Source organism: Balaenoptera physalus, assembly GCF_965194825.1.
Source record: "Balaenoptera physalus genome assembly, chromosome: 11".
Lineage (NCBI taxonomy): Eukaryota > Metazoa > Chordata > Mammalia > Artiodactyla > Balaenopteridae > Balaenoptera > Balaenoptera physalus.
Window position 1 is genome coordinate 94,344,121 of NC_138896.1, and position 15,380 is coordinate 94,359,500.

Here is a 15,380-nt window from a genome sequence, read left to right on the forward strand (position 1 = left end):
TGGTGTTTTCCCTACTTTTTTGCTTTCCTTGGTTTCACAGATCCTTCAAAATGGAGCTACAACATCACTTCCTTCGAGATACCTCTCTGTATGGAGCTGCCTGCCCACTGCCCCAAGATGCTGGCTGAGATAGCATCTCTTCTCTGTGCTTCTTACTGGCTTATAAACACCCCATGATAGACAGGGTGGCAATGTCCTGTTTCCTCGGGCCAGCCTTGGCTTCTATGTGTTGTCTTGGCGGGAATTACTAACAGGGTCCCCTTTCTCTTTAAAATGTCCCAGATTGTAGAATAAATTATATATGGTCACTTTAATTATACAGTCTCTCCCAGAATAACTGATGGGTAAATTTTCCACATCCTAAAAGAATGTGTGGGCTCCTGGAGGGCTCTTGATGTTTCTTATTCATTTATGTATTCCCAGGGCTGGGCACTGTCCCCAGTGCTGAATAAAGATAAGACAAACTAGTGGACAGCCTGAGTACCTTCCCTGCAGACAGGAAGCAAGGACATCAATCTCGATACAACTAACATCCAGGTTCTGACAGTTGGCAACATCATATGTGTTAAATAAAATGCTCCTTTCTTCTTGTAAATTTACCAGTGAGAGATTAATCTAGAGTCACGGGTATGGAAGTAAAGGATTGGCTGAGATCTTGGCTGTGTACCCAAGGGGAGATGAACTGATACTCTCTGAGCTTCGTTACCTATCTGATGGTTGTGAGGGGACAGCTGTTGAGACAGGGAGACAAAGGGTGATGGGGAAGATAATCCAGATGGCTTTTTGGTGAAAGGAGCAGTGGCAGGCAGAGAGAGAGCAGCATTTTGAACAGTATGCAGAAAAATCAACTCCACTGTGATAAGAGACAGAGGAGCCAAGAAATGTGAGGAAATGGGGAGGGAATGGAGATAGAAACGATCTGGCAAACAAATTCTTTTTCTTCATCTAAGAGCTCAAGCCAAGGGAAATACCATCTAACAGATTTGCTGGATAGTAACAGAGTCCCCAGACACATCTTTACAAAGCAAGGCTGTGGCGACTAGCAGTAGCAATGGCAGAAATGCCAAGTGGTTCTCGCTCTGATGGAATTATCCTGTTTACCGGCAAAAGTTTAGATTCTACTTCTAAGTAACGTCATCGAACTACTCAGTGTTTCACAAAAGGGCCAAAATGACCAGTTGGGGGCATTTCTTGAGCTTTGAAACTCCTATCCAAAGCCACTCATGAAATTAGGATGAGAATGACTATAAAATCGCATGTAAAATGTTGTTTAAAAAATTAAGGTATAATTTATAGACAAAATAATCCACCTTTTTTGCTGTACAGTTCTGCGAGTTTTAACAAATGAATGTAGACATGTAACCACTGTCATAATCAAGATCTAAAACAATTCCCTCACCCCCCAAAATTCTCCCATGCCCCAAAATAGTCAATCTCTCCACCCACTCCCTGCCCCTGACAAGCAGTGATCACTGTTTTTTGTCTGTAAAGCATGCCTTTTTCCGGTCTGTCATATAAACGGAATCATACAGCATACAAAGCTCACTGTCTTTTAAAGCCAGCTTCTAACTATATGCAAAAAATACATTAAAATTGGTTAATACATTTTAAAAACATTGTCTGGATTATGGCTATTAATATTTGGGGAAAATCTTTATTTCTTTCTTTAAAAAGCATTTAAATTTCTATAGTATTAAATGCTGCCTAGAACCTTTGAAACAATTTTAATGTGTTTAATTAGAAATAATGGGCCATTTTTTTACTCTCTTCTGAATTGAGGCCATTGTAATAAAATATTTACTATTATAAGCAATAGCATTCAAGTGAAAGCCCCATTTTTAAAGATAATTGGCTAATGTGTTTTAAGTACCACTAAGTGAAACAGAAAAGCTAAACATTCTTTAAAATATGCCAGCTGGCTATTTCTTCTTGCATACCAAGCCTATTCACATTCTCCAGGTTCTTTTAGAATTTTCCTTGGCTTAAAGGAGACAAAACTTCCTGTTTTATTTCAAGTCTTTTGAAAACATGTGGATTTAAGTGAATGAATGCAACAGCACTAAAATGTTGAAATTTAGTGAAAAACCATTGGATGCTCAAAGGGTAGAGCATTTCTGTTTATAAAAGAAAACCTCCTTTCTGAAGGGTGAAAAGCAGAATAGTTTTTCTCAGTACTGGATGATACAAATATCAAACCAAAAGAAGGAAAAAAAACTCTACTCAGAATTAATACTAGTAATTTAAAAGTTTAGAATATCTGCATTCCAGGTGACTTAACTGGACCTTGACTTAATATATCAATTGCTTTATACATTGTGACTGTTAGTCATTTAAATGATATTGTAAAAACAGGCATCCTCTACTTACATTTAAATTTCCATAAGCTTCAGAATTAAGATACAGACCCTCCTTTAATTTAATGATTTACTGTCTAATGATATGTAACTTCCTAGAAACTTTTATCCACTGTCATGATTTCAGCTACCATCTGTATACACGTAACACCTAAATTTCTATCTGTAGCTCAGGCCGCTCTCCTGAGTTCCAGATTTAGACAGTCAACCTCTAAAAGCACACAGATATATCCAGTTGGTTTGTCAACAAGCATTTCAAACTGAAACAATTTCAAATTGAATTTATCATATTTGCCCCCACCTCTGCTCCTTCTGTATTGTTCCCTGTCTCACTAAATAGGTCTACCACCACCCTGATGCCTGAACTGGAAATTTAGGATTCAGTCTTGACTAGCATCTTCTCTCCAAATCTTTATTCGAGTCCTCTGTCCTGCTGATTTAACTTTTTCACAACCCCTCAATACTTCTCTCCATTCTCATTGCCATTTCTTTATTTCAGGCTCTAATCCTCTCCTGCTCACACTGCTCAATTGCTGCTAATTGGGAATCTTGCCTCAAGTTCCAACTGCTCCAATTCATGCTCTCTACTGCCACCGTTGTGATTGTTTTTAAACATAAATTTGATCTTTCTCCAGGACACATATCTGGAGAAAACTATAATTCAAAAAGATACATGCACCCCAATGTTCAATGCAGCACTATTCACAATAGGCAAGACATGGAAGCAACCTAAATGTCCATCGACAGATGAATTCATAAAGAAGATGTGATACATATTATACACACACACACATACATACATACAATGGAATACTACTCGGCCATAAAAAAGAGTGAAATAATGCCATTTGCAGCAACATGGATGGACCTAGAGATTATCATACTAAGCAAGGTAAGTCGAAAGAAAAAGACAAATACCATATGATATCACTTATATGTGGAATCTAAAATATGACACAAATGAACTTATCTACGAAACAGAAACTGACTCGCAGACATAGAGAACAGACTTGTGGTTGCCAAGGGGAAGAGTGGGTAGGGTAGGGAGGGATTGGGAGTTTGGGATTAGCAAATGCAAACTACTATATATAGAATGGATAAACAACAAGGTCCTACTGTATAGCACAGGGAACTATATTCAGTGTCCTGTGATAAATCATAATGGAAAAGAATATGAAAAAGAAGGTATACATAGGTATAACTGAATCACTTTGCTGTACAGCAGAAATTAACACAACATTGTAAATCAACTATATTTCAACAAAATAAATTTTTAAAAAATAAATAAATTTGATCTTTTTTTTTTTTTAAATTTGATCTTTTAACTGCTACTTTATTTTGTTGCTTTCACAGGAAATAAAGCCCAAACTCTATTTCATTTGGCTTCCCGCGTCATTCACAATAAGATCCTTGCTTACCTCCATGGCCTCGCTCCCTCTGTAGCCCTCCCTCCTAAGTGACTTTTCACTCGAGTTGCACTGAACATCAAATGCCTATTCTGTCCTTGCCTCTGTGCCTTTGCACAGGCTGTTCCTCCTGCCTTGAGCACTCTTCTCCAGTGAATCCTAGTCATCGTTCAAGTCTTGGTATAGATACTACATTCTCCAGAAAGCCTGCTCTGCACCCTAAATTGGAGATGGGGCCTCCTCAAGTAATCACCGAACATTCTGTACTTTGCCAGTTGAGTTTTATTATAAAGGCCCTGTGTTTCCTGCCTGATACCCTGAAAATCTACAAATAATGGGATTAACTTCTCTGGTGAAAATTAAATACCTAGTGCCTAGCACATAGTAGGTATTCAAAATATTTTCAAATGATTGAATGAGCACTTAATTTTAAGAGCTCAGGAATCACTATGTGCATTATAAGCCCTTGTTATCTATTCAGAGAAGCTTTACTAAGACCTCTGTTGGGAAGTAATCCCTTTATTACCTTAGCTTGAAATGCTCTCTCTACTTGAAAGCACTAACACTGATTTCTTCAAAACCTTTCTGTAATTCAGGTGTCTCACTCACTTAGATCTACATTACTATGGCTGATGCAAGATTCAAAACTGTAACTGTGCTGATATAAAAACTTTCAAACTAGATAGATTATAATTATTCAAACATATTGTGTGGTTTACATAGTAGACATATTTATTAATTTATATAATTTTTAAAAGACATATTTAATCCTTGAATTTTTTTTTCTGATTCAGGCTTTGAATGATACTATATATCTATATAAATATATAGATATCTGTGTTTATGTGTATATCATACTATATATATATATATATATGTATTATACATAGGCTTAATCAAAAGTGCATTTGTCAACAGCCCATATGCTAGGCTAGAGAAAGCTTTCCTATTTATCATAAGTTTCTTATTCACTGACAAACCCATGTTGATCCACCAAAAAAACCCCAAATAAACAAAACAAAAACCGAAACACAAGAAAAAAAACTAAGTAAAAATTTTATGGATTTAAAATCTTGCCATAAATATCCCATCAAAAATGTTTGCCTTCTCTTATATTTTCCAATGCATCAATGAATTCATTTGTCCCCAAGATGAGATTTGAGTCTGCATGTTTGATGTCGGAACAGCCCATGACTGAACAACCTCAATAAATCTATCATTTAAAGTGTTTCCCCAATTTGGCTTAAGCTTGCAGACCAAGAGGGATGGACATGGCGCTTTTGTTGCCAAGTGATGGCTGAGACCCACTCTGATTTCACATGAACTTGGAGAAGATTCAGCTCTGCAACTTGTTCCATAATTGCTTCTAGCAGCTTTTCCCCTAAGCATCAAGGCCCTGGCATATCAGTGCTTTTGCTGTCCAAAGAGATAAAAGCAAAATCCAAACCACCAGACCTGGTGCCATGTACTGAATATTAGGGTTTCCCCAAAATTTATATGTTAAATCCTAATCTCCAATGTGATGGTATTAGAAGGCAGGGCCTTTAGGAGGTGATTAGATCATGAGGGTAGAACCTTCATGAATGGGATTACTGCCCTTATAGACGAGACCTCAGAGAGCTCTCTGGCTCGTTTTCTGCTTTGCTGAGGATATAAGGAGAAGGCAGCTGTCCTTACCAGAATTCAACCATGCTGGCACCCTGATTCTGGCTTCCATCCTTCAGAACTGTGAGAAATAAATTTCCATTGTTCAAGCCATCCAGTTTATGGTATTATGTTATAAAAGCTCGAACGAAGATACCTGGGAAAGACTGCAGCACTATGGACCCTTCTCTTAAACATGTTTCCTCTTTTTAACCTTATTTTTATACCTGAAAGTTTCCTTATTCACTGGGGAGATGTTAGAAATACTTAATACAAAGTACAGGGTAAGTAGACTTGAAAGGGTCAGAGAAATAACTTTTATGAACATGAGACATGGTTGGAGTAACCACCACTTTCCCCCCTTTCTTCTTAAAACATAATCCCAATTTCTCATTGGGCACGCTCCCACCCAGGAAAGAAATCTGTATTTCCCAGCTTCTTCTGCAGCTAAGTTTGGCCAGGGAACTAATTTCTGACCAGTAAGGCATAAGGAAAATTATTGGATGGGGCTTCTGGGAAGTTTCTTAAAAGGGAGTAAATGTATCTTGATTTCTACCTTCCTCCTTCCTGTCATTGGGGGATGACATTGGGAAGGATGTCTTGGGAGGCTGAAGCCCCAGCAGCCATCCTGGTTCCTGATGTGAGGACGGTAGAGCAGCAAGATAAAAGGGGTGTGCATCTCTGATGACTGTGGTCTCCAGGGAGTCTTAACTGCCTATCTTCCCAGAGACCAACCAGCCAATGAACTGCCCAACCAACCAACAAACAAAACAAATTCTATCTCTTTCAGCCACTGTTACTTCCAACATTTTATCTGTAACATCACCTCATTTTTCTCATCAGCGGATCTACAAATATCAGACATCATGGTAAACGCTTACTTTATAGCAACTGTATAAGGTGGGAATTATTCTTTCTATTTTATAGATGAGGAAATTAATGTTCAGAGGTGTCACATAACTGACCTAATGATACCAAAGTAGCAAGTGGCCAAGTCAAAATACCAGGTGAGATTCTAAAATTTAAACTTTTTTCCTGCATTATCCCATCACTCTCTAAAGTGGGAGTAAATCTCTCCTGTGTGCCTTTAGCTAAATCTCTTAATCTTTTATTCCCTTTTAAAATTAAGATTAAAAACCTCTGCCTACTATAGGTACTACTGTGAGGACAAGTGGGTTTATTATTTTGCAAAGCATTTAAGTCCTTGGAACATAACCATTATTTAATGCATGCATACAATTAAAGCTCTAAAATGTTTTTGACAACAAAAAAGTTACCAGTTATACACGAACACTTAACTTCCATCACAGCTAAAATTAACTAGTTTGTGCCTATAATTGTTTAAACTAGCTTCAACAATTAAACTCCGAATCACTAATTAATTTCCTGCCCCAGAAATCTATTCTGTGCCGCCTAGCCCTTAGTTGGATTGTGTTTCGTAACCACTCAGCTGACAACTTGGCCTTGTCCTCCTGCTGTGGCTGCCTTTTAACGGAGGTGTCTCCCATAAAATATCTGAGGGAGAGCAGATTGTGTTGTCATAACCAACTCACAAAAAAACTCTGGGACTGTAATCTAAAAGCAGTTCAACCTGGTTGTCTGTCTGCAATAAGACTTGGCAATTTTGGAAAAGCAAATCTACATTTCTTAGTCTAAGAAACTGTTTGTTTGTTTTCCCCCATCTCCAAAAAGAATAATTTGGACCCCATGACTTCAAAGGCTGAGACCACCTCTCAGATTCGGGGCTCCCTATACACAATGTGGCATTGAAAAAGCCTGATGGTTATGCCCTAGCTATGGGACTCATCCTGGCTATGTGACTTTAGGCAAATTACATAATTTCTCTAAACTTTAGTTTTCTCATTAGTAAAAATGGAGATGATAATAAGATCTAACAGCACAGAGTTGCGGAGATATTGAAAGGAGATAATACGTGTAGAGTTCTGTATTAGTTTCCTTTTTCTCCAATTACAAGTTACTATAAACTTGTTTAGTGGCCTAAAACAACACAAATGTATTACCTTACAGTTTTGGAGGTCAGAAGTCCAGTATGGGTCTCAATGGGCTAAAATCAAGGTGCTGTCACGGTTGTGTTACTTTGGAAGGTCCTAGAATCATTTTCTGCTCCTTCAGGTTGTTGGAAGAATTCAGTTCATTGAGGTTATGGGACTGAGCCCCCTATTTCCTTGCTGTCAGCTGAGGATTTTCCCATTTTATAGAGGAGTCTGAAATTCCTCTGTTCATTGGCCCCCTTCTACCATCTTCAAAGCCAGCAATCCCAGTCAGGGTCCCCCTCATGCTGGAAATCTCTCCTGCTCTTCTCTCATTACCATACATTTCTTTCAAACACTGCCTCTGTCTTCTTCCCCTTTCAAGCGCCCAGGTGAATACTTAAGGCAACCCAGATAATCCAATATAATCTCCCCATTTTAAGGGCAAACGGTCAGCAACCTTAATTCCATCTTTAACTTTCATTATCTTTCGCCATGTAACGTAATAATGTAAATCATATGTCTTCAGGATAAGAACATGGACATGTTTGGGGCCATTATTCTGCTTACCAGAAGCTTTCAGCATAATGCTCCAACAGGTAGTAAGTACTCAATAAATAATAATGATAGCCAATACTTACGTTTACTCTATGCCAGGTACTGACCTGAGCGCTATATGGATATTTATGTCTTTTATCCACATAGCAACCCTCATAATGTGAAGTATGCGCTAATATCATCATAACCATTAACAAATGGGGACATGAAACACACAAAGAGTAAGTCATTTCATGTAGCTGGTAAAAGAATACAGATTTGAACCCCGGCAGTCTGGGTCCAGAAGCTGTGCTTTTAAGTAGGCCCCATTCTGCCTCTTCATTTTAAATATTATTACAGTAAACAGGAAATCAAGAAAGCTTCTGCTTAAACTAATACCTGTGAAGCTAAATTATTTCAATATAGGGCAACGGCAAGAGTGGTATTCATCTGGCATATGCTGCCGTCATATGTTCTCTTTGCCCTGTGATGCTGGGCCACCAGGAGCTGAGAGAGGGCCTGGGTCCAGGGCTGGCATTCCTTTGTCATCCCAGTTTGAGTCTCACCAGGCAAATGGGGAGGAAACTCCTTTCTAAAATATTCTATGTTGGAAGAGGTGAGATAAATCTCTGTTTTTAGATTTCAAAACCTGGTGAGTATCATCTTGAGAGTATTACAAACAAAAATACTGCTATTGTGGTTCTTGAACACCTCACATTTTATCGAAATGCTACTGCATTTCACTTCATACTGAACACCTGCTTTGGCATCACGATGGAAAGTGAGAAGCAAATAAATCACCACCTTTCTGGACAACAGAATACCTTTCAGTCTCCTGTACGGGCACATCTCCTTTCTTCCAGGAAGAGAGTGCCCTGGGGGAAGCTCTGGGTTTACAGTCCAAGCTGACCTCTCTGCCCACCTGCACCTGAATCAACTTTTTCATTGGAGTCTTTGAAAAATCTGGAGCAGAAGCTAAAAAGGAAGAAAGAAGAAAGAATGACAATTTGAAGTCTGATTTCATTTCTTTAAATTCCCGTCAATTTCAAAGGTTGACTTTATGATTTTTTAAAGTTTCTTGACACATAAGATATCGGTACTTGATTTATTTGATTGACTGGGCACCACCTCCAGGACGATTTCAATGCTTAAAAAGTAAGTCCTACCGTTGTGTTTTCTGGCAAGTTCTAATTCCCGAGACAATTACTTTATATGAGAATTTTTAAAGTTTACTATGAAGTTTTAAAATAGCTCAGTCATGAGTTTATCAAAACTAAAAGCATTTAATAGAATGTTCTTGAAAGTTAGTTCCATGAGGACTACAGTAGGGTTGGTCTCTCTTGTGACTTCAAGGACACAGATGTGGCACAGGGCCTGGCACTCATTAGATGCTCAGTAATGTTTTTAGAATGAAGGCTGAGTACTGAATTCTTATTCTCTTGTATGAACAGTAACAAGATCTATTACAAAATTTTCATGTGGTTAGCTTTAACTTCCAAGTTGGAGAAATATATTATAGCTTAACATTATTATATTAAGTTACAATATTCCATTAAATACTATAATATGTAGAAAACATTATGCTGGCTAATAATGGATGAAATGCTGATCCTGAAACAATACCTGAACATTCAAGAGACATAAAAATGTATCATTTGAATTAAGTACGTTACTCAGAAAATCATCCTTCCTTTTACTGCAAATGCGGAAAAAAGTTAAGAAACGAGTGCATTTCCCCAAATATCTAATCCCCTGTCTTATGGCATATCCCAGTTAATATAACTTATTTTTTATAAGTGGAGATCATAGAAGGAATTATACTACATATATATATATATACATAATTGCAGATAAAGAAAACATGTTATCCAAAGGTTGCTGGCCTTAAGAATTAGGATCCTGAGAGAGTAATTTTTACTAACACAAATGAAAAATACTTTTATATTTCAATAAAATCTTTTTTTTAAGCATAGATCATATATTTTCCCATATGAAAACCCCATGCAACACTGGGTAGGGACCCATCCGTTTGAAAGATGAATAAACTATGGCTCATAAGGTTAATTTAACATAAGAGCACAGCCATGCTTCGACTTAAGATATGGGCAAATCCCACTTTCTTTCTGTCATGACACCCTACTTCTCTGTCACGGATAACACTAGCCAGATTTTCAGCTGATGATCTGCCCCTCCCAAGCTTCAGTCTTCCTGGTGCATGTGATTTGTTTCTTAACTTCCAGGCACCAAGAAAGACCTATTTTCCTCAAACCAGTGTTTTTCAATGAGACACTTCACATTTCGGGCTAGACAGGACTTTGTTGTGAGAGGCTACCTTGGGCATTGTAGGACATTTAGCAGCTTCTCTGGCAGCTGCCCACCAGACGCCAGTAGCACATGCTAACTCTTTTCTTCCCTACCTTCCCCTTACACCGTGACAGCCAAAAATGTCTCCAGAATTTGCCACTATCCCCTGGGGGCAAAATCGTCCCCAGTTGGGAAATACTGAGTCAGATCAGGGCCTTTCAACCTTCTGGCCATTTGGGTTGGACCAACCATGGGTACGTGACTCAAATCAGGTACATGGGGCCAAGGACATGTAGCACTGTGACTTCCATCTGAACAATTAAGAAAGCCATCCTTCCGCCACTAGATTGACTGTGGTAATGAAAACAACATGCTGGGTAACATCATACGGGGCCAGATAGTGGTGATGATGTTTGAGCCCTGGGTCAAGTCCAGCTGAAATTCAAATTCTCCATTTTAATAACACTGAGCAATAAACTTCCTCCCCTCTCCTCCTCTTTCTCTCCCTCCCTCCTTCCCTTCCCCCCCACTCCCTCTTTCTTTCTTATTTATACATACTATGTTATGCTCTGACAATTTTGGTTGGACTTTAAGTCATTTGCATCTTAAACTGTTTTTCTGGACAACTGCCCTAAACATGATATAACATCTCCTTTCTTCTCCTATACCTAAAGTACAAGAAAAAAATAATTCATAATTTCAAGTACTTGAGCCTTGGTCAATTAAAGCTTTGGTCTGCCGAATGCTTGATGCTTTCAGCAGAGTTATTAAAGACAAAGACAACTCCTTTTGGATCAATAAACTACTGATTTGAATTCTGATATTTACTTTTATGGACCAGCAACAGAGAACACCAGAGTCACTTATTCTCTTAAAAGGTACTACTTACTTAGTTGGTACTGCTGGAATTGGATAATAAGGATGCCTTAGGTCAACACTCTCTCCCTGTTGCTTCTCTACTTCAGTCTCTGGGCCTTAATTCTGGTCATAGTTGGTGCTTTCCCTTAGAAATCATTAAAATGTGTGCCTTGATTAGAAACCCTGCATGATTCTGCTGTGATACTGAAAATGTTATTAGATGTAGGAATCTAATATGAAAAGTAAATATTTCTGCTTCTGGCAAATATGGAGGATTTAAGAAAGAAAACAATAAGACAAGAAAATTAGTCTTACCCACAACCTTGAGCTCAGCACTGGAATAGACAAGACCATGTTTGTTCTCTGCTATGCACTGGAACATGCCAGAATCGGTCACATTTAGGTTGGATATTGTAAGGGCACCATTTTCTATCTGTGTTCTCTCCTAGATGATAATAAAAATGTCTTGTATATACCATTTTAGAAGAAAAAAGATAACCACTGAATATTATTTCAATCATACACAAACCTCCTTAATTTTTCTCATGGGATTAGGCAATCTGAGCTGAAATTTAAACATTTCCCTTATTGGAAACAGTGAGAATGACTTAACATAGCAGCTAGACATTGGAAATACTAATAAACGTCCTTCAGTCAAAGAGTATATCAGTAAAATGAATAACAAAGCATGATGTAAAATATTGCAACTATTTCATTTTTCCCTGTGGATAAAGTTGCAGACTTTAAGAAATCTACCATGCTTCCCACCCCATTAACTGGAAAGGTTTTCACCAGTTTTTAAAATCATGCAAATTAAAGATATTATAAATTCTATGTATTAAAAAGGGTTCTGGGAAACACATTTATTAAACGTTTGTAGGTATTATGAAAGGTTATGTGTAGAAATTTGAAGGAACATAACTGACTTAGTACACAATTTTTAAAAAGAGCAAAAATTACCTGGCTTGAGAAGAGAAGCGATTGAGAAAATAAGTACTCATGTAACAAGGTAATGAAGTAATCGATACATTTATTCTCCAGAGGCCATGCAAGTTATCAAACACGAAAAAGGAAATTACATTCTACATTTTATTAAAGTAAAGCCTTCTCTAATTTCAAAATGAAAAAAAATAGTGCAGTGGACCCTTGAACAACAAGGTTTGAACTACGGGGGTCCACTCATTTGCAGATACTTTTTCAATAGTAAATACTACAGGACTACACGGTCCCTGGGCGGCTGCATCTGCGGATGCAGAGGAACTGAGGACACAGAGGACAGACTATAAATTATACGAGGATTAACGCCTACATTGTTCATGGGTTGACGGTATATCATTTTATGTACTAAATTCATAAAATCACCTTTTCCCAATGAAATTCAATATTGAAAATATTTCCTCCTTGGCACACTGAGTACTCGACTTCATCCTTTTTACCTCTGTACCACTGCTTAGCTGAACGTGGTATGAACGGTTCAGATGAATGTATGCAAACTCACCAGTTGACTCTGGCACTGGTCACTGGGGAAGGCATTTATTTACACAAAGTGGGGAAAGAGTGGATTAACCAGGCATGTTACCTTACCTCGAGCACAAGGGCTTCTCCATTTTTCAACCATCGGTAGGAGGGTTTGGGCTTACCACTCGCCCGACATTCCCAGTAAAGACTGTCCTCCACAGCTATTTCCACATCTTCTATGAGTTGAACCCAATGAGGCTTTGCTGCAATGGAAAAAAAAAAAAAGAAATTCAAACCACTCCACAATAAAAAAACAAATACTTTATCCACATAAATATAAATGGATATGACTATGGGCAATAACAGATTAACGTAAGCATAGTGGCTAAAATTATATTTAATTCCCTAAGTATTTACTAAGTGGGTATATGAAACATTTCTAGATTTGAGGATGGATGTTACAATCTGCCTTTTCCTAAGTCAAACTCATTATGCTTTCTCTGTTTTTGAAATTCTGGGCACTGTATTACATTCTTCAGATGTCTATTAGTAGAAAAAAAATGCAGGTACACAAAATAGATTTTCTTGTCCAAGTGCATTTTTGAATTATGAGATCACAAGTTAATATGTGAATGACAGCAGATACTAGTCTAAATTTGCACTAAAAATCAGCATCCATAGAAGAGAAACTTCTACAGTGGCGGAAAAAATATTTCCTTCAACTTAGAAATAACTCTTAATTAAATACAAACTAGTGAACATCTTATGAACCTCTGTGCAAATGAAAATGTAAGCAGGGAAAGATGGATAAATTGCTTCAATTTGAATCAAACAATGTTTTATGAAAAAGAAGTAACTCATGCCACCTTAAATGATGTATGCAAATCAGTTGCATCAGGTTCATTTGTCATTTTTACTTACATTTTAGAAGACACTTGGGAAATCCTTTTACAGATGGAAGCAACGTACCACTCATAATGAAAGTCATTCAATACACACAGTATATTCAGCCAAGTCTCAGCTTGTGTTTTAGACCCGAGACTAGGAGGTGAGATGTCTTCCTGGTTTCACATTGCATTATGCATGCGATGTGTACTTCGGGGTTCACATTTGCATCCTCCATATGGAGAAACAGTTTATCTATTTCTATTTAATTTCAACCATGGGAAGGTTTGTCTTTCTGTTTCTATCTCATAAAATTGCTTTTTTTATAACTGAAATTGAAATGAAAATATAGCTATTTCGCTTTTAGAGAAAATGTACCCATCTGAGTTTTACCTTATTTTGTTTTTTAAAAAATATAAACGACTTGCCCAGTCTGAAGTGTAGTTCAGTCCAAAATCACTCCTCTCTACTCTATATTAAAACACATTTTCTTCTTTCAGGAATTATCAGCCTCGGTGGATGGAGACTACAAATAAACTCACACATGATCCCTTGACTGAGACTCAAGTTTCTAGCAAAAGTTTCCACTGGATCCTCATATTACTATTCTCCAAATGGGAAGATAATTTGCTGGACTAAGCCAATCCTGAGATTACAACTGGTACATTTATTGTGATTTTTCCCCTTATTCCATCATACGAGATTCAAATATTCTACTGGACCATTTTTTACATGAAATATTAGAGCAGATAAGCAGAGAACTACGCGGCATTTATTGAATATACTAGTCTTTTTTTAAAAATAAATTTCTTTTATTTATTTATTTTTGGCTGTGTTGGGTCTTTGTCACCGCACATGGGCTTTCTCTAGTTGCAGAAAGCGGGGGCTACTCTTTGTTGCAGTGCGGAGGCTTCTCGTTGTGGTGGCTTGTTACAGAGCACAGGCTCTAGGTGAGCGGGCTTCAGTAGTTGCGGCACATGGTCTCAGTAGTTGTGGCTCAAGGGCTCTAGAGCGCAGGCTCAGTAGTTGTGGCGCACCGGCTTAGTTGCTCCACAGCATGTGGGATCTTCCCAGACCAGGGCTTGAACCCGTGTCCCCTGCATCGGCAGGCAGATTCTTAACCACTGCACCACCAGGGAAGCCCTGAATATACTAGTCTTAAGCCAGAACTGTAAAGTAGCTTTTACGAAACTCTCTATCTCATTGATTTCTTTTCTTTTTATCTTTTTCTTTTGTGGCTGGCCCACGCAGCATGTGGGATCTTAGTTCCCCGACCGGGGATCGAACCCGCGTCCCCTGCAGTGGAAGTGCAAAGTCTTAACCACTGGACTGCCAGGGAAGTCCATCTATCTCATTATTTCTAATTGGTTTCTTAGGTACATATCATATTACCTACATAATGGACTAAAGCAACAGTCTACCTCATTTACTAAGACCTCCTTTACTAAGTATAGTGGATGATGTTGGTTGTCTATTGTGCATCCATTTCCTCTCTCCTTTATTTCTAAGATGACCCAACTTATCGTTGAATTATCCTCTCTTCCATCACCTCGCATTGTCCACAAAATCCAGGGAAACCTGACCATATTCCATGTTCCAAAAAAGAGGCTCTTAAGTCGTTTAAGCCAATTCTCCTAGCTGGTGATTGGTTTAGGAATGAACACACAGCCAATGAGATTTGAGAAGTGAATTGCAAGATGTTTTAGAGAAAGGAAGAATGAACGAGAACTAATGTGCTAGCCACTGCTGGTAGCCATTCTGTGACTGTAAGGGCAACCAACATGCAGAGAAAGGGAAAAGGTAGATAAGGGCAGAAAACACACCACAGAGAAAATGTGCCAGGACCTGAATATAAGGCACATAAATGTCAACTTAGCTTTGGATGTCTTGCAATACAAGTGTTTTATTATTTGTGCAGGGTCACTGTTCCATACAGATAAAAA

At 38.1% G+C, this 15,380-nt stretch overlaps 1 protein-coding gene across 1 annotated transcript in view; it reads right to left on the reverse strand.

The window, feature by feature from the left end:
- CNTN3 (contactin 3) overlaps positions 1-15,380 on the reverse strand; it is a 325,704-nt gene that overhangs the window by 83,613 nt on the left and 226,711 nt on the right. The window contains exons 9-11 of the mRNA XM_082412129.1: positions 12,679-12,815; positions 11,410-11,539; positions 8,757-8,907 (exon numbers count right to left, since the gene is read on the reverse strand). Coding sequence (XP_082268255.1) covers positions 8,757-8,907; positions 11,410-11,539; positions 12,679-12,815 — 418 coding nt within the window. The remainder of the gene's footprint in view (positions 1-8,756; positions 8,908-11,409; positions 11,540-12,678; positions 12,816-15,380) is intronic.